Source organism: Pleurodeles waltl, chromosome 6 (genome assembly GCF_031143425.1).
Source record: "Pleurodeles waltl isolate 20211129_DDA chromosome 6, aPleWal1.hap1.20221129, whole genome shotgun sequence".
NCBI classification, from domain to species: Eukaryota; Metazoa; Chordata; class Amphibia; order Caudata; family Salamandridae; genus Pleurodeles; species Pleurodeles waltl.
In genome coordinates this window covers 1,455,223,727-1,455,244,815 of record NC_090445.1, presented here as the reverse complement: position 1 = coordinate 1,455,244,815, position 21,089 = coordinate 1,455,223,727, and the positions used below count along the sequence as shown (strand labels likewise).

Below are 21,089 nucleotides of genomic sequence, written 5' to 3'. Positions count from 1 at the left end.
TGGTGGGTAAACTGTTTTGCTGAGACACACACACACACCACACACACAGAACATTGCTCTCTACTTTGAGGACATCTTACGATATCACTAAGGTCTGTGGAACTGCAATTTACTATTTATATATATATATTTTTAATCCTGGCAGACTGGCATTTTTTTGGCTTCACTGGCATCTATAAAGTTTTTTTTTGTTTTTTTTTGGATGGGAGAAAACGTGGTGTGCAGAAGTGCGTAGCTGACATTGTTGCAGGTCTCAAGTGGAACACCTCGTGCTTGCAGGTATTGTTTTGCCCCGACACTCCATCATCATATGGTGGAAACAAGCTCAAATTCCTTTAGAAAGTCGATATGCCACAATGTTTTTAGCAGCCATATTGAGTCGTGGGAAACATCGCATTGACTTGAAACTTATTCAGGATTTATGGACTGTAAAGCTGCCGCTCCACGTTTTTGGCAGCTATCTTAAGTCAATGGGAAAGAATGTATTGAGTTGAATACTTACATGGGATGTCTGGATTTTACTCAAACTACTTTGGATTCTACTCATTCTGCTTGCAAATATACAGTATTTTTTCTTTTTGGAAAACATTTGATGGGAAACCCATGTACACAAGACTATATCAATCCTCGGGTATAAAATAGGTAATTAAAGCATATGCTTGCATTGTGATTGTCCGTGACAGACACACCTTTTAAATATTATTCTAGTTTCTGAACCCATTTTGATATTTTATCCATGGATCACTTTTGGTTGCTTCAACATCAATAGGCAGACTGTTAGGTGTTTCTGTAATTATTTCTTTTCAAGTGGGAGTTCAGTATGCAATTGCATACCAGAGGAACTGCTTTGTTTCTTTATTCAATATATATATATATATATATATATATATATATATATATATATATATAAAATAGGGCAAGTGGAACAAAGTTTTTGAAAGATATGCCAGGTTGTGTGGTTTTTTACTTAGTTTTGAAAGGAAAACACACTTTTATTTCATTGTTTGGATCCAGAAGGACAAGACGTCTTTGACCACCTGACAGATCCATCTGATGAGGATCCAGTAGACTTGAATGAATATGAATTATGCAGAAAGAAACTATACAAACACTATTTACCCAAAGTCAGCACTATTTTGAAGAGGTACATCTTTGGTCAAATATGACAGAGAAAAGAGGAATCAGTAGAAGACTAACATTGATTTGAAGAAACTTGCCTCTTCTTGCAAATTCTCAGGTACTGTGGAGGAAAGTATTGGGGACCAATCCATGCTGGGCTGTTAAAATTATTATAATATGGGCTGATAAAATTCTAGATAAACTATGGCAAAGAGATGATGCATAGTTAGAGGTTTTAGTTATTGCCAAGAAAATTGAACATTCCATTAAGTGTGTCAAGGTTACTAAGAAAGAACCGGTGAAAAAGGAGAATATCAATGTAATCAATCAGAAAGGAATTGTGCAGGACAGAAAGCATAATTTTCAGTAAAATTGTTTTTGTTGTGGCAGTAAGAGTCTTTGGCCTATCACAACGAGTGTCCTGCTTTAGATCTCAGTGCAGAAATTGTGGCAAAAAAGCTATTTCCAGAGTGAGTGTAAAAGTAAGAAAATGGGTGAGATGTTTAAAGAAATTGACATACAATTGACTGAGTGTACTGATGAAATAGAACGTGGCCAAATTGTTTTACAAATTGATGATGGGAAAAGTTAACATCCTGTTGATGAAGCGTGGGTGTAGAGAGAACCAACAAACGTTTTATTCGATTCAGGAGTAAGGAGAACAATTTCTATGTCATTTTTGTTTTAATAAGCTACAAATGGGGTCAAATTCTCCAAACCGGTAATATAAAATGTAAGAGTACGGTGGTGAAATGATTAAACTTGAGGTATATTTTGAGGGGCTCACTGAATATAAAGGTACATTTGTTTCTGGGAAAGTGTAATATCTCTAGAAGGTGAGACAGTATTTTTATCTGGTTTCACCAAAAAGATCAGTGACCCATTAATCATTTTGAAATAATAAAGTACAAGGTCTCTACAACTGAAATGAGCAAATCAGGTGAAGAATTCAGTCAAAACATACTTAAGGAATTCCAGTCAGTTTAGAAAGGAGTTAGGATATTTGAAGGGTTATGTTCATTGAATCAAATTATGCAAGGAAGAGCAGCCAAAGTGTAGTAAGGTACGTGCTGTTCCAATGTCAGTACGAGAAAGTTTGTTGTCAGTTAAACTGGTTGAAATCTGAGGGCATTATTGAAGCAGTTGAAGGAACAATGTGTAGCTCCTGTAGTGACTGAAAAGAAAGCTATATGACTTATGGGTGTTAAGAGAGCTTAACAAGAGTGTGATTGTAGAAAAATCCCATTTCCAGCATGGTGAATATGCGGACGCCACTACATGGTGCTAAAGTGTTTTCTTAATTGATCTTGCCTCAAGGTACCACCAAATAGAACTTGATGAATTACCACAAGACTAGACTGCTTTTACTAAACCATTTGATACTTTGATAAAAGAGAATGCCATTCTGTTTAGTATCAGCAGCTTCAGATGGAAAAAGTTATGAGAGGGTTAGATGGGATATAAATTTATCAAGACGATGTTTTGATTTTTGGAAAAGATATTGAACTACGTAAGGAACATGTGTATGAAGTAAATGGAAGACTGGAAGAAGTGAATCTAACTATTAAGAGTGAGAAATTCAAACTCAGGAGAAGTTCTACTGAATATCTATGCCATGAGTTTTATGAGAAATGAATTAAACCTAAGGAAGGACTGGCAGATAGTACTAAAACTTTATCTTCACCTACCAGCAAAGAAGAATTGTTACATTTCATGGGTATTACAACAAATGCATTCAACATTTTGCACACAAAAAAAGCAGCCAAATAAGAAGCCTGCTTGTGGAAGGCTGTGGAATTTGAGTGGAGTGAGGAGTGTGAAAGGTAGTTTAATTTAATTAAGTCTGAATTGGCAGCAGCACCTAAATTACAAAGTTTTGATCATTGTCAGGATTGCAAGTTAATAACAGACACCTGTCTCAAAGGTTTGGAGGCAATGTCAATGCAGGTGACGGGAAACCTGAGAAGACCATAATGTTTGCCTCATATAGTTTGAAAGGACTGGAAACTGAGGACTCAGTGATAGAAAGGGAAACCCTAGCCCTTTACTGGGTGGTAAAGAAGATGAAATCATTTTTGTGGGGTTGTAGGTTTTATGTTCACAAACCCCTTGGTGAGATTGTTTGAATAAAGGTTTTGATGCAGTGTCTAGTAGGATCACAAAGGGTGTAACAGCATTGCAAGAATACTAATTTGATGTACAGCACATTACAAGAACTAAAAATGTAACTGAGGACTCGAGGTCAAAATTAGTGCCCAAGAAGCAAACATGAGTATTGACGATGAGGAGAAGGATGATTTGTGAACTTCGACATGCTGTGATCTCAGAGGAGAGGTGGAATGCTGAAACATCAAGTCACGAGGCCATACAGGATGAGTTTAAACTTCTTAACTGAGTGTGGAGAAAGAAAAATGAACAACATGAGAGGTGCTGGAAGTACTGAAGAGTGAAGGATGAGTTATCTGAAGGTGAAGGGTTGCTGTTTAGGGGTACATGGTTGGTCCCTCCAGTTTCTTAAAGGACTGCACTGTTGGGGCTAGCTCATGAGGGTCATCAAGAAATTACTAAAACCAAGGAGAGATTGAGACTGGCATACTGGTGGCCAGGGATAGATGCTGAAACAGTTTTGTAAGGGATTGTGTTCAGGTTATGTAACCCATGATAGGGAGAAATCTACTGCTGCGTCCGTGGGAGGAAGTAGCTTTGATGCTGTTTTTTGTAAGAGGGCTGCAACCTACATGTTTTTTCTTGTGGATATATTTTCGATTTGGCCTGAGGTAGCTTTCTCTTGAGGTATAGAGACTAAGCATGTGAAAGATGTTTTAAAGGACCTCTTAAGGAGAGAAGGCATATCACAGGTTTCCATATGGACAATGGTGTCCAGTTGATCTCAAATGAGATGGAAGAATTTGTGCAGGAGAACGGTATACAGCATAAGAAAGGTGCTTTGTATCACCCGAGGACCCAATGGGGAGGTAAAAATGTTTAATATAATTCTAAAAGATACCATCAAAATTGTTAAGAGTAGTGGAAGGAGGAAGTGAGGAGATGTGTATTGTCTGACACCATATTCCAGTACTGGAAAAAATATTTTTGGAATTGTTTAGGGGAAGATAGTCAAATAGTTTGATTCTCGTGGCATTGGTGAAGGCTAAATGTCAATGTGAATAACAGAAGGAAAATGGAAATTATAGAGAGAAAAAAAGAAAGTGAACAAGGCTAATGAGAGAACGATACGTTTGATGTGAGAAAAATCAATGAAAGTTACAAAGGTGGTTGTTGGTGGGTGAGTGAAGATTAGAAAACCAGGAAATGTTCAGGGGAATCAGTTCTCAAGTCTTATTAGAGTAATCAAGTTGTTCAGATATGCAATAAAAAACTGCAGATTTGCACATCTGGAATCTCATTAGAATGGTGGTGGTGAAACGAGGCAGAGAACCAGGAACACCTACTGAGGTAGAGGGGATGGATGAAGTAAGGGGTGGTGTGAGTGATGATGGACTGACAAATCAATTGATGTTGAGAAGTTCAAGAAATGGGAAAATGACAAAATAATTTGAGATGTACCAAAGAGGGGTAAATGTTTTACCTGGTTGTGAATGTGTATTATTAAGAACATGTCTCTTTTAAATATTAATTCATTTGTGGTACTTCATTTATGTGTTTTTAGTTAAAGGGCGAGATGCGTGGTGTTTGTTTTGCTGTTAATAAGGGAAAGTTAGAACCCTGGTGGGTCATATGTGTAATGGAAGTCCTAAAAAGAATGTTGTTTTGAATACTTGAAGGAGGAGTCATGATGGTTGGACATTATCCTCTTTAATCGAATAAACTTCTTTAAGGACATCTTACTTCTTCCAATAAAGCAGGGAAGTGTTTTGTAACTCCTTGTCTCATGGAATCAGAGAATTAAGGAGTTCCTCAGTTTGGACCTATCAAAGGGCATTTAAGTTATGGACACCCGTACATCATCTGAAAAGCCACTACCCCTTATCCATATCTGCCTCCTCAAAACTACTCTGATTCCAACACTCCTGCAATTTAATCTGAGGCATCTAGGAAAGCATAAATTACAAATGTTGCTGCATTCTATCCATCATGTATTGTTTGAACTAAAGAGGATCTAAGATCATCTGGAACTGATGGCAGGATCTTGCAGTCTCTGATCCACAGAAAATTAGAGTACCTTTCCAGGAAGCACACAGTGTTTAAGGATCTAAGGGTCAAACTCTGATAAAAACATTTCCCCTCAGAATGAGTCACTCCACTCTGTGTCATCGACTAGAATGGTAGCCCGAGTGCGCACAATATGGCATTTATGTGTAAGATGTTTAGTCAAACATCTGGGTCGCAGCATGCAGGTGTATGTTGTCAGGTTACATGACTGTTAACTGGAGAGCAGGAATAGGGTTTTCATCAAGTATCCATTAATATGTTGGTAAGGGCAACAATGGCTCTGGCTGCATGAAGTTTTTAAGGATAATGGACTTTGGTGCTAAAGTTGCAGTTGCTCTCTATTGAGACACATATACCCTCCTGACCACTTGTGCAAACTGAGCACTTTCTTCTGTTGATGACCCATGTGGTGAGTCAGGCTCAGTTACAGAGCATGTGGCAACACACCCGCAGTTTGCAGGTGCACATTTATAATATCAGCAGGAGAGAGCAGAGCATCTCCTTTCTCTTTACCATCAGTATTCTGAGGGACCCTACCTAGATCCCGCGCAGGGTCAGAGTCCGAGACAAATAGAAAATCGAGACTATGTTGGTAGTAGTCTTAATAGTCGGTTTAGAATCAGGCTGCAGGACAACTGATTGCACTTTTGTGCAACATTGTTTGAGCTTGTGCCAATGTTGGCTCAGGATCTGACATACAGCACTGGGTCTCTTTCCTGCACTGGTGTAATCATAAATCCAGGTTGATGTGGCAGGAACTGGCAAGGATCCTGGGGTCAATGTGGCAGTCTATACTGGAGTTAATAGGAGCTTGATAAAGGGTCCCGAAGTTCAGACAGGGTTCAGGAGGACCAGTCTGCTGCAAAACAACTGAAGGCCCCTATAGCTCCTTGGGCCCAAAGGCACACCAGAGGAAGTCACAAGTGCACTAAAGATCTGTAGTATGGTATATCTTTGCCATGGCCAGTGACCTTGTGCGGCTCACATCTTGATGCACTCGCACCATCTCTTTAGAAACAGAGTAGGGAGATGAGGTTGATTCCCACTTCACCTTTGAGTGCTAATGTATGGATTTATACTTCGCCAAAGATTTTGAGTTGAAAGTGGAGCAGTCATGGAAATTACATCGAGACTGGACTTGGACTCGAAATGGCAGTGGGACCTGTAAGAAGACCATGACTGCTTATTCCTGGCAGCTTCTAGCTATGCCCCCGGTCTCAAATTACATTTGGTGCATTGGTCACACAACTTGGACATGTCACAATAGACCAGGCGCAAAAGGTACACTTCGTAGAGGACCATGACCATCATATGGTTGTGGCAGTCTCAGCACAGCAAAAGCATGTCGTTTTTAGGGGAAGGTGGACAAAGTTTCCTAGCACACTATTTTGTAGCATTTCAAAACAGTTTTAAAGTTGAGAATGTTAGGAGCGGAGCTTTGGATCTACACCGAAGGGCAGGTAATGAAAGGAACAGACATCATTTTGAAGTGGTATGTGTATGCACTCCAGCTATTCAACTGTATTCATATCACTCAGACTGTTCCCTCCTTGTTAAACAGAAGCATGCCTGGGCAGTAATTGAATCTTGTAAGCCAGGTACATCTTCTAGCTTTTTTTCCTGCACCTATGGCTTTTGGTTGAAAAAGGACTTTATGGCCTTACGGATGGGCGATTGGGGTTTTTAAAAATATCTACCCCAATCGCAGCTATCTCCCAGGGAAGGTGTGACATGCAGAGAAAATAGTAATGCGGACGAAACGATTGATCATGTGGTTTGTCTGTGACTAGCTTTACTAAAGGAGCGTAGATTTCTGCTTCGGAGCAAGTGGAACGAACTGGGAATTCACTCCTCTCGACAGGCTATCATCTAGTCTTTGGACCCAGCCAACCCAATGCTAACTAAATGTGTTATTGATTAAATTCATTAATATTGCGCAATCTAAATTCAGTGGCACTGCGAGCAATGGATAAGCATAATTGGATTTTTTTCCAGACTCTTGCCATACTGCCCATTATTGGTCAGGTTGTGGTGTTCCAACGGTATTTGTTGGTATTTAGTGTAATTACTATTTAATGCACCATGCACTTTAGGGCTTCTGCCTTATGTATTTTGTCTTTTTATGTATTATGTGGGGTTCTGGGCTTGGTGGTTTGTTTTATCCTTATATCTCAGGATTGTTTTACATTTCAAGGCAGGAATGTATTTTTTTTAATAGGTCATACATGTTTAAATCAAGGCGTGTTTTTAGCATGAATTCAGTTTTTGATTGAATTGTATTTTCAATTGCTTTTTTGCCTTTTTGTTTATTTGTATTGGATTTTATTATCTGTACAATAAATTATTCATTCATTCACCCCAGCTATGTCACTTCAGGAAGAGCATGGAGCTGGCATTGAACCGAAAGGGGCCATCTACTGGTGCACTGGATTACAACTGTTGAATACTCCAGATCAAGTCTGTTGCCTGGGGATATTATAAAGGTGATGAATATGCAGTATCCATCGTAAGGCAAACATTACTTTTTGACATATCCGTCACATTCAAGAAGCACTGGCTAATCAAATTATGTGGATTGCGATGAGGAGCTGGCATAAATTGACCTAACAGTGAACCACAGAGGTTTAAGTCACTGCTGGCACTAATGATCTTATTTAATAAAACTGGAGAAAGTATGTTCAAGATTAAACACTCTGCCTCTAAGGTCCTGAGAAGGAGGAGCACCCTGGTCAGCACTGGACCTGATCGATTTTATTGCAAAAGACATCCGGTCGTCACTTAGCCACTGGAATGACATCACCTGAAGTGCTTCAGGTGAATACACGATTATTCCGTGTTACTAACAAAGGTGGGTTCCATGTGTTATCTACTTTGCTATTAGATGAGAGAAAAGGTACTTTTGGGTCACAGAACAGCTGGTCTATGGCCATCATTATGGATATGACACACTAAGGCCAATTGGTAAGTAAAACATTTTTCCAGAAATTCAGGCATCCCACTTCCATTTCAAGAATTCAACATCTTCAGATAACCATTTAATATTCCAAGCATGAGTTGAACTGGCTTGTATTTTCATGAACCACATCATCCAGTGACGTATTGCCAAAGAAGTCTGATGGTACACCAGAAGTTCATAAGACTGTGTTCATTAAGGACTCCATATCATTGATGTATCTCATCAAGAATATTGGAATGTTCACAACCTAGCCTTCTTCTTAAGCTTGAATTTGTCAGGAACTGCTAGGAGCGGGTGACATTAGGTAATGTCACAGGCAGTCACCTGGGAGAACAACAGATCACGACAATTACCTGCTTTATTGGTTGCGAGCTTACAAGCTGTAACACTCAGATTGCCAAAGGTTCCAATACATCCTTATGATAAAGTTTTTTGGTTTGGGTGGTTGTTGATCTAGACGTTACGATTACCTAGGTTGAAGGGGTGCTTTGACAGTACTTCATCAACTAGACTTTATTGAGAGGGACGGTAATACGGAACAGACCCCATTAGCTTTTCTACAAAAGTGATTGAAGAGTTTGGAACCGAAGAGCAATTCATGAGTTCAAGAGGCTTGGAGTGCTGGCTTAGTTCTTTGTGGGTTATGCAAGACTCATGGGTCAGTCTCTCCACTGATATCTGGCCAAAACTGCTCTTTAACTCTTTGTACCTGTACAGCTGAACATCTTCACACTGTTACAGCAGCTTGACCATCCAGTAATTTTTAAACATTAAGATTTTTCCAGCAGACCTTGTGTTGTCCTGTGCACTGCAAGAACATCTTTGTGCTCACCCTAGAAACTCCATGTTTTGCATTTCTGGCCACCAGAGCACAAGGCTCTAGTGGACCACCAGTGGCCTCACCACTATGTTGAGACTGGCATTACAAGCAGTAAATTGACAAATCAACACCAAAGGCTTTTCTATTTGCATCACTGAGCATGGTATCTGTTGACATGCTGTATAAATCCATTTTGTTGCACGACAGAGTCTCTTTCTCCACCATCCTGAACTTCAATGCTCCCCCTTCATACTCTGTGTAACACACAATCATTGGTCTAAAACATGCACCCAAAGAGACCTTGTGGCTGTATCACAAGTTCTTCTTAAAGACACTACATGTTGCACAAAATGTTGGGTTCCCTTAGGGTTAAAGTGATTTCGACTTCCGTCTTTGGAGCAGGACTCTTGGCCAATTTCTGGGCTATAAGCTATATTAAATGCAGTGATCAGTCATGCAACACACCTAAAAATAGGACAATTGTTCTCCGCATTACCACAGCAACAGCTTGCCCTGTCTGGCCTGTAATTTTCTAATCCACACCCCACTTACTGTTGAGCCCACCCATGAACCTCCAGTGTATTAAGTTTGTGATGTCTCCACAAAAACTTGCTGCTTTGGTTGGCTAGACATCAGATTTGAAAACTCATTCTGATTCTGTGCTTATGTCACACAAGAACCCACTATTTGGCTCTTGAGATACACTACCTCGGATAAGCGTTAACTTAGAACTAAAACTTTATATCACCAAATGAAAAGACAACTTAAGTGGAATACTATTTTAATTTGCAGTTTCTGCCGTCACATTCTCTTAAGGAGTACCAGTGACCTTTGAAGATGTGTTCTACTACCAAGATAGAGGGAGTATACACAGACCTAAACCAGCCCAGCCCCAGATAAGACCACCTCTAGGGCTTATACAGCGACCCTATTGGTCAGTACGGTGCCCCAAAGCCAATGACTGTCAAACAAGTGATTCACTGGACTAGAAGGGACCAAATACTTTGTCAACTAAATACTGAACAATAGTGGACACCGTTCAATTGGTGACTGATCCAGAGGAACATGTTCAGTAAGCAATACTGTGTGAAAGCCCTAAGTTGCTGGCCCCAGAACTGAGCAAAAGGGGCTCATTCCATGTGATGAAAAATAGACAAGGCAAGAGACATGAAATTGATGCAATCCAATGTGTGTAAAATAGAGACTAATAAGCTGGTTTTCCCAAATTGGAAACCTTGTTATGCTCATTTGTTGTCGCTTAAAAACACTGACTCCAGGTACTGTCTCTTAGTGTCATGTCTTTGTGCTTAGGAGCCAAATGCCTCACTAAGCTTAGATAATACACTAGGAGACCAGACTAAAGGGTCTAAGGAACTCCATGGGACTAGCCAAAGAGTTACCTCCGGAAAAGCACAGCCTCAAACCTGGGCAAGGACCACAGGTAACCTGCACGTCTATAGGTACAGCACTTGAAAAGATAACACTACTTAGAGGATCCACAAATCCTAGTAAACAAGGGTCAATTGATGAAACCAGAGAAACTGAGCTTATCCTGTGCTGCATGCCTATCCACTACTGCTCCGTATAAGGAAGGGGAAGCCACTATGATTTCATACTTCCATTTCTGGCTGGGGGATTTAAAAAGGATTTTTTAAATACGTTGAGCAATTTATCTGAGCTGGAATGGCTGGGTATTGTTGCATCCTATTCTTTCGGTAGCCTTAGAAGGTTGTGAACTTTGTCAATGAAGGGGTCCAAGAAATGTTTAAAAGCTTGTTAAAAGCAGCAGCCTTTCTGGTGAAGGAAAGGGACTTTGTTACTGCTGCCCTGTTTTGTGCTATGGGCATCACCTTCACTATGGGATTTCTGTGAAGGTGTAGACCAGCAGTCACCTATCAAATGGCAGATCAACATGTTTGGGTAACTGGGATACCCTTGCATCATTTAATCTCTCATGATAACTTGTACCTAAAAACAATAGAGGTGAGCTGCACATCAGACACATTCCCCCTTTCACAAACCATACACTTATCTTTATCCAACTTTTGCCTGTAAAATAAGACTAATATGAAAAAGTTCTGTTTCTTATTCTTAATACAAGGGTTGCGATCTGTTCTATTTCTTTAATTCGTATTCATAACAGCACACTGTATTTCTAAAATAGATTTGAGGAGCACAAGTTCAACATTTATACATTAGGGAAGCTTAGTCCTAAAATATATATTTAAAAAAGTATTCCTGGACATTTTAATTTTTTTGTTTAATGTACTGTACACCACACACACATACTCACCATGTCCTGTGACAATAAGGCTACGAGTACTGAAACTGTTCTCAGCACTTTCCAATGTAATAGTGCTATGTGCCAGCATACTGAATTTTGCTCCACTGATGAAAAAAAACAGAAGACACATTATTTTCTTATATACACCATTTTAAGGAAGGTCAAAGTCTCGGGATCGTAGAGTGCTTAGCCCTACCACTCTTAGATCACCCAGGTTTGAAAATGTTTTTTTCCAGTAAGAAATCAAGATCCAAAACTGTGATTACCAAAGCAAATACACAGAGACCTCAGTTCATGTCATAACAGAAAAACGAAGCTTCTAGTAAACGACTCTTAACTGCAGCCCCCATTACTTCGACCTACTATTACTTAAACCATCTATCCATAACATTAAAAAGATTATTTCAACATACCCTCGCTACAAACCCCAATCCCTAACCCATACAAATAACATAGTCATTACTTTGATGCCACTTATTGAGCTGACAAATTGTATTTTTTATTGTACTAATATTAAATTACAAACCTAACAATTAGTGAATGTATACATAGAATCTCAATTAACACAAAGTGCAAACAGGATAGCCAATGTTTGCAAATGTTAAATATCCAACAATATTAAGGTTGTTTAATTGAGCATATATTTATTTAAATTAAGGAATAGTAAACCCTAACACTGTGAAAAGGTTGCCGTGATTACCATGACCACACAAAAATATGTAGGAGACTAGATAATTTACATCAGGAAGCTTAATCCCACTAACCGCGCCACTGCAGCCCCCTAATGAAAGGCTTTCATACATCATCTGGCCCCAACAGGATAGAAAAGCCCACCAGGCTCAGTAGGTGGAGGGCTTGCAGAACCGGATCGGAGTCTTATTCAGGTTTATCTGAATTATCTCTTGAATGACTGCAATTCTCAGGAACACAAAAACCTTCAGGCAAGTTGTTTCCAACACATGAAGGTCAGTTTCCGAGTGGGAATGAGGTGGGACTTATGAGTGCTGATGGAAAGCCTAAGTCATGCAGAAGGGTTGTGGCACACCCAAGATGCACCTTAACCAGCCCTGGGGATCCCACCTTCACAGCCAGTAATCCAAACGCAGAAATACATGGACTACAGACCTTATGAGGGAAACGCCGACCACTGCCAACACTTTGATGAACACTTGCAAAGCGGTTGTTGGAACAAACTGTGGTGGTGAACACATGCAAAGCAGTTGTTAGACCAAACTGCAGTACAACAAACTGATAATGTTTGGACCCCACAGGGAATCGAACAAGACCCAAGTGAAGGGAGAGGTGCCTTCTGTAGTTAAATATGATCACCACAGCTATATTGTTATGGAATTTTAGTCAGCGCAAGATAGCATTGTGTCCCCAGTATTATCAGTAGGGGTGATTGATTGGCCTACGTCAATTCAATAGTGGTTAACTAGTACATCGATCTATTTAAAGATGCCCACCATCTTTGTAACGCTATGTTTGGGCGTGACAATGCTAACCTCTTACTTTGAGGACTGTAGGTAATTGGTGGAGCGGGAGCATTAAATTGAGGTGAACTTGTGCATTCCATTTTATAAATTATTTTTGGTATTATCGGTAGAGGTGATGGACTGGCTTACTACTGTTTAATAGTGGTTAATAAGCATATAGGTCTATTCAAAGATGGCCGCCACCTTTGCAATGTTATGTTAGGGCGTGATGAACGCAAACCTCTCCCATTGAGGATTGTGGGTAATTGGTGGAGCGGGAACATTAAATTCAGGTGTACTCGTGAATTCTGGCTTTCAAAATAATGTTTGGTTTATAAGCACAGCGCGGATCGGCTGTGAAGCTGAGGTTGGCATGATTCAAGGTAGGAGGGAAAGTAATGGTTTGCTAGCACAATTGTCGCAATTACGACTAGACACATTAGGAGCTGTTAAACTCTTTTTTTGGATGGGTGGTTCATTACATTGTCAGCATTTAATGCTGGCGCAATAAAGTATCCATTCAATAGACTCCCTGCAGAGATGGTTGCTAATAATAATAATAATACAGGTTAAGGAATTATTTGTAGAGCGAACAATACGGTCTCCTGATTTGGGTTACAAATGACATGGCCATTTATTTAAAGGCCCGTCAACAGTATATCCTCACCTTCCCCGTTGTGAGGTTTTGCGGCATGAGATTCTATCATCCCTAATTTTGGTTCATATTGAAAGGCCATGGTGTAAAACTATTTGGCAGTACGTAATTTTGGTACTGCTTGCAAGGTCTTATACATGTAAAAGAAGCATAATGGTGTGGTTATGATTTAGTTATTAGTATAATGAAGTTCTGGCTTTTATTTTTTCAGAGTGTTATTTACTTGTAGGATTTATAGTTAAGATGGCTAAAACATTGCATGGGACCAGCAATCTACTAGTGGGTTGATGTGAAGGATGTTATTATTAATGGTAACATAGGTTGTCTTAGATATGATTTAATCTTCTATACCTAATTAGGTTTCCGATACTGAAGGTAGTGGATGCTTTGCTCAGAAAACAAATATGAATCTGTTTGCCCAATACGAGTTGCATCAATGGGTATGTCTTACTATGTATATATTGTTGTAATAAGATTGTGTGCACATCTTCCAGTAATACTTTTCACTATTTGATCATTGTTCCTCTGGCCGTCTGAACATTTGACCCATTACACTTTAGTACTTGGTGTGGATAGTTAAAATAATGTATGTAGATGCACTTAATATCAATACCTTTGTCCACATTGTAGATTGGCCTTGTTATATTGTTTCTATGTATTTTTTCATGTTTCGGTTCTTTTCGTTCTCCTTTTCTTTGTCCTCTCCTCTGTTTTAATTGAACATTTAATTGGTATGGTGTAAATTGTTTGTGCGTTGTTTTAAGCATTGATGCATATATATTTATGTTATTATACATATATATTTATGTTGTATTGTAAGCAATTTGTATATATTGTATTACAGCCCTGAAGAAGTCCTTTTATAAGGATGAAACGCGTTGTCTCTTTATACTGAAATGGTTGGTCTATTGTATAAGGACAAGAAGAATAAAGAGAAGATTTGAAATGGGCTGTTATTAATGAATTTGACTTTTTGAATATTGTCCAGGCTGGTGCACCTTCATCAATTGATTTGTTCATATTTCCTCTCAGGGTTGCACTTTGGCAGCAGGTGTTGGAATGTGTGCACACACTATTTAATTATCAATTTCTATTTGAATTTTGAAATACTTTCTAGGTGATAGTGGTCAGGCGCATGGAATTATGAGCCTGCTGCCCCCTTTTCAGACATTATTAAATGGAATTTTGTACCCTGGAGATCAAGGGACAACAATCAACACAGTGCATGGAGTAAGAGGAGAATTTGGTATAATGAGAGCATTATGTCAGTGTCTTGACTTCTACAGATGCTCAAGAGCTATAGATCCAGAATTTCTCTGAGACCTTTGTCCTTCCCCGGGACCAAGTAGTAAAAGGGATAAAATCCTGTTCCAGGCTAGAGACATGTTTATTTCGGTCAGCTAGGGTTACGTCATTAAATGGCAATAATTGTTTCAGAGCCACAGAGCAATTAAGTTTCTGTAAAGATATTGGATTTGTCTCATCACTGTTCAAGACCGATTCAAGTTTCTTCACTACATTCTTAGTTACAGAGGTGTTAGAAACTGGGTCTCCAGTTGTCAGAAGCATGCACCCTGTCCAAACAGGAACCACAATCCTAGTCAGGGTAGGTCAGAACACAACCTAAATTATCTTATGCTCACCCTTCGGTACCTTGGAACAGAGCATGCAGGCTTACCTTAGAAGGCAATGTGTAAAGAATTTGTGGAATAATTCATACAGTAACAGTGAAAAACACCACAAAAGACTCCACACCAGGTTAGAAAAACATTTTTTTTTGTAAAAAAACCACAAATCCAATGTGTAGAAGTCGAGATATGAACTCTAACAGAATAAATGCAAAATAGCCCCTAGAATCTAACGGCGATCAGAGGGGCTGCTATATGCCGTGCTGTAGTGGATCAAAGTCAAAGTTCAGGCTGACTGAGATGGCCGGCTACACAACCCTCACGTGCCCTGGAAACAAAGTACCCTTTTCTGGTCGCAACAGTGAGATGCGTGGTGAGATGCCTCGATAAGACACTCGCAAGGATGGCAATGTGTTGATCTGTCCCACGCAGTGATGGCGATGCGCCGCGTCCAAAGACTATCGCTGGAGCCGAGATGCTTAGGTTCAATGTGATGAACCAGGTTTTCTCAAGCACTCAAAAGATGCATCGATTGCGGTAGACTGCTGCGGTGAAGCACAGTTCCGTTGGGCTCTCAAGGCAATACGGCCGTTCCGAGAGCAATGCGCAGAATCTACTCCAGCAACCAGGCCATTGCGCCGGTTCTGCTACACACAGCCAGAAGGCACATCGATTTCTGTGATGCAAACCTCTACGTTCACTTCCAGTGAACCAGGCCAAGGAGCAGGGATAGAAACTGATGTCCTGGAGTCTCAAGCACCAGGAGGCAAGCCAACAAGCCCTAGGAGATCACTTGTGGTGCATAGTCAAACTCTCCATCAGCAGGGTCAGAGAGCAGGAGGAAGCAGGGCAGTCCAGCAAAATAGCAGTCCTTCCAAGTCAGCAGCCCAGCAAAGTAACAGCCTTTGTTGCAGCAAAACACTTCTTCTGACAGAGTCCAGTTGTAGGTCCAGAAGTGTCTGATTTGGTGGGCTCAGAGACCCAGCACTTATACCCAGTTGTGCCTTTGTGCACTTCAAAGACCCTTCTTTGAAGTCTTGCCTATTTCAAAGGCCTTTTCTTCCCAGCCCTTGCTCCAGACTATCAGTAAGGGGTAATCAGCCCTTTGTGTAAGGACAGACACTCATATTCAGGTGCGTCACCTCCCTATTCAGGTGTGTCACCTCCCTTACTGCCCAGGAAGAGCCATCAGAATGCAAATGAGTGCTCAGACACCTAACCAACCTGTGTTTGGGGCTGTCTAGAGGGAATGCACAAAGTGTAGTTGTCAAGCAACCCAAATGAGTATTGGAGACAGACTGCAGGCACACAGCTCCGTAGGAGCAGAGAAATGCCCACATTCTAAGAGTGGCATTTCTAAAATAGTAATGAGAATTGGTCATTACCACTCCAATGATATGAAACATGATACAGCTACTCATTTCTTATCAGGAACTGCAGCTTAAAAGTGTATTAAGGAATTCCCAATGCTGGTCCTATGAGAGGAGTAGGCCTCACAGTAGTGTCAAACAACTTTGGGGAGTTTTTCACGTCCAGGGCATGCAAAACCTACAAGAACATGTCCTACCTTTTACTAATACAGCACCCTGCCCTACTGGCTTCCTAGGGCCTACCTTAGGGGTAAATTATATGTACTAAAATCAGAGTTTAAGGCTTGGCAAGGGGTTTTAAATGCCAAGACAAAGTGGTAGCAACCTGCACATAGGCCTTGCAATAGCAGACCTGAGACAGGTTTGAAAGGCTACTTGTATGGTTGGCGCAATTAGTGGTGCAGGCCCTAGGTATGTGGGATTCCTATAGCCCGATGCACAGGACAAATTATTTGGTGTCATGGACAAAACATTTTCTTGTCTATTTTGTCTTTTGGCCAAGTAAGCCCACCACCCTCCAGCACAAACCCTTCGGCTGTCAGTTTACAGTACATTATGGATCAGAGAAGGGCACTGTCTGCAGTTAAGGTAATATTTGTGAACATAAAAGACCACAGCACTCAACAACGTACAAAATAATAAAGTGCAAGTGAACGCTAACATGTAGCAGCTTTTGTTAATAAATAATTCGGTATTCATCTTGGTGTTCCAGGAGGTCGTTTATTTGGATTGCGTTTCGTAAATCCAAAAGTACAGTCAAAGAGGCACAGCCAACACGTGTTTCGTCACAACCGTGACTTCATCAAGGCTGTAGGAAATATACAGTGCCAAGTTTTAAATATGTACATGGATTTTGGAACGATAATCACAAAGTGTGTGTGCAGACAAGGCAAACCGAACCAGTGTGAAAGCGTGAAATATCACTGTATTGTAAGTAGTAGTGAAGTTCCCTCCGATGGTGAAAATAAGAGAGTGGAGCCCAAATTGCAGAAACGGTAACATGAGTAAAGGATAACCAAACTTATTCCTAAAATAAAATGAACTTGATGTATTCTTCCGGTGGCTAGACAGAGTGCATTAAGGTGATTAAATAACAAAAAGTGAAAAGGTGGAATTGAAAAGTGGAAAAGCCTACCTATAATGGCAATATAAGGTAGGAATGTCACAAAAGGCAAGTATCAGTAGCACCTTGAGGAAAGAGAGAGAGGAGAGGAGGAGAATGGTGAGAGAAAAAAAAGGAATAAAGAAGATAAATAACTGGTTGAGATGCAGAAGAAATCTGTAGAAGTAGTAAGTTATAATGAGGGAAGGGCTACATGTGTTGAAGAGTTAGAATGCGATTCCGGTTGTTGATCCCCATAAATGTAACACGCTGTTATTCAAAGGTGGTAACGTCCAAGAGTACAGGGTAAGTACATCATAGGCACACCGGAGGTATGAGGACCTTGGTAAGTCCTAAAATAAAATGTCAGTAGGGTAATAATGCAAGTCTGGAGTGCGTAATGTGTGCACTTCGATGAGTGGGAAGTAACAAGCCAGAGCTGTGTGAATGAGCGCAGAGTGGTGGTTAAATAATCAACTGCATCCTGTGCGCCATGGATAGACTCGGATGTCGTAAGCATCCAGAACTGAAACCGAAATTAGCCCAAAACGGTGGCCATGTTGGATGGATAGCGGACAGTAAGGAAAGAAATCCGTATCGCGGCAGAAAAAGGTTTGGTGCAGTGGTCACTGGTGTCTTAGAAGGCAGCAGCTTCTTTGTGGCTTCAAGGATGAGGCCTGTGGAGACATGAAGATGGTATGGCTTATGGATTAGCGGCAATGGAAGTGTCAAAGCTGGAGGCCCAGTTCCACTCTTAGGGAGTAGTCCAGAGGGTTTATGATCTACCCTAAAAATATTATACATAGCTCAAGGCCTTGATCATGGTATAGTCTTGAACTGGGAAGTGTGAGCGGATGGAGTTGGACCTCCATCTTCATCTTCTCAGGCACAGAATTGACTCAGATGAAAGATCGGTATATGAGAATGGCACCACTGTGTCTCCGACCTGTCCTGTGAGCAGGACTGTTTCCTCCAGCAGAAGAGTATTTCTTTCCTACCGCACTTTTGTGCTTCTTATGAAAGGATTCCTTGCTGGAATAGTTCTCTCTATGGTGCGTTACCTGAAATAGATAGGACCTCCTTAAAGTCATATTGGAAGCTCTTTCCAAAAAAAAAAAAAAAATGGCTTTCTGCTTCCTTGGAGTGCACCAAAGACCAACTGTTGTGAACTATGTAATCAAGGTTAGATCTTGGTCTCTACATGCAGATGTAGTTTGAATGTGATAAAAACTTCTATTTGCAACATCGGCTGGGATTATACTCTGAGACCTTAGCAGTCACTATCAAGTTCACGGAGTACATTTGTAAATCGAGTTCTGGGCTCACCTCGTTGAAGTGCAGAAAAACAAAAAGTTTATACATAACGTTAAATTTCAGCAAGACAAATTATCAGATTTTTACATAGAGCGGATGTGGAAAGAAGGGAGAGAGGGGCGGTATTTATTGAGGGAAAGCTGATTTTGGTGCAATACACACCAAATACCATGCTTTTACTCACAGTGCCATGTATTGTACCCGATGAACTCCTAATCCTGGAGCATCAGATTTTTTTTTCCCCCAGGAGTGTTAAATTACATCTCTCTGTTCCGGGGACATATAATAAAGCTGTTAAAATAACTCACGCAAATTCCTTTGTGTCACATTCCAGTCAATTAATTTTACTGAATTTGCACCCAGCATGGGCCTGGTAATTTGAGATGTACATGTTTTTGGCTCACGTGGTCAGTTTACTAAAACTTGAGCACATGTTTTATGTATATGATCCACAGTGACTTAAAAAAAGAGGAGGTGGTTAAAAATGATTTTTTTGGAATAGGGGATAAGGCTAGTGGATATTGCTGCTTTAATTTTTTTACGGCAGAGGGGTGAAAACCCCTAATAGAGCCCACCCTAAAACAATGGGTAATTTAGGTGGTCGGCTGTCCTTAAGAATGGGATACGCCTAACCCATACAAGTAACTACATTTCAATAGTACAGGATAAAAATGAGAATGGAAGATATTTTGATCCTATGTTGATCCAACAATAGGTACAGGCACTCATTTGTGCAAAGATCACGTCTTTTATTGAGATGTAATCTCATGAATTCTTTTATTGTTCTGCAAATAACTCTTTGGATATGTAGCCAACACTTGTTTCGCCCCCTAGTGGCCATGCAAATAAAGTATTATCAATAACAAAATACAAAACCATTTAAATGTCATTCAAAGCCAAATAGAGACAAAATAGCAATAACATATACAGCATCAGTAAAAAATCACCCAATCACAAGCCTCTTGATGCAACAAAATTTAACCATGAGAAAGTTTAGTAGATAAAGATTTGAAATTAAAAAAAGTAGGGTCCCAGAAGGAAATAGAAGAAAAATAAATAGCAAGTAATTAAAAGATGTTAGTTAGAACAGAATGAATACAAAGTGCATTTGTGCACACAGGGGGCGATACACATGTTAACTATATGGCTGTATGTCCAAAGACTTATTTGGGGAACAATAGAAGATTTAGTGAGATTGCATCTCAATAAAGGACTTCATCTTTACACAAAAAAACGTCGGTGCCTGTACCTATTGTTGGATTAACAAAGGATCAAAATGTCTCGGACTCTCAGTTTTTCCCTGTGCTTTTGAAAAAGAGAATGTTATTATGAGTCAAACCTCCTGTTTAATTGAGGGGGTTCTGTGCATTTCTGGATACAGACCAACAGAAATTAAAGGAAAATATACCACCAAAACACCATGTTAAAAGTGAGCTATCCGGCTCATACGATACTAATTTTGTAGCTGGGCACCCCTGTGGTTCAGACTTTATATTACCAGTAGCCAGTGAAAAAGTCTGAAAATGATCGACCAATGGAGAGGAAGTTGAGTCAGCAGAATGAACTGTAATTGAAAGATACAATATTAAACTCCTACATATTCATTCATTTAAAAATGTAAGACAAAGTAAATACCTGTAATTGGGGATTAATGTGTTTGATCTGTTATAGATATGAAGTGTTATGCAAGTCCAAAAAGATCCAACATGCTGCCCTATAACCTGACTAACCTATTTAAGTTATGCATTTAAGGGTGGCCTACTAAAAGACAATAGTGAACATTATAACGTGACCTCTTCAAGAAACTTATTAAAATCTGTAAGAGATATTTAGTACTAGTTTTTCATGGGTAGTTTAAAAAACTTTGTATTATATTGATGTATGATTGTTATGATTTTAATGGACAAAATATTTTGTCTTCTTGTAATTGTGTATATTTATGTGCTAATGTTCTAACTATGACTTCATCATTCCTGCCAGTAACCACTTTATTTGCCTCCTAAATTGGAGATTTAGCAAGTTAGGCAGAACAAATAGTATCATTGTTCAGTCATTTTTCCATTTTCCCCAAGCATATTCCATTTACAGACGTTCTGAGCTCTTCGGTTAAATAATGAGTCTTGTATAAACACCTTTAATTCATGCCAGTTGATCAATAGCGATGAATAGGCACTCCATTAGCCCCTCAACTTT

At 39.9% G+C, this 21,089-nt stretch overlaps 1 protein-coding gene across 2 annotated transcripts in view; it reads right to left on the bottom strand.

The window, feature by feature from the left end:
• RTKN2 (rhotekin 2) overlaps window positions 1-21,089 on the bottom strand; it is a 266,886-nt gene that overhangs the window by 102,890 nt on the left and 142,907 nt on the right. For both annotated transcript variants that reach the window (XM_069240910.1, XM_069240911.1), the window contains exon 7: window positions 11,362-11,456. In XM_069240910.1, the coding sequence (XP_069097011.1) occupies window positions 11,362-11,456 (95 nt within the window). The remainder of the gene's footprint in view (window positions 1-11,361; window positions 11,457-21,089) is intronic.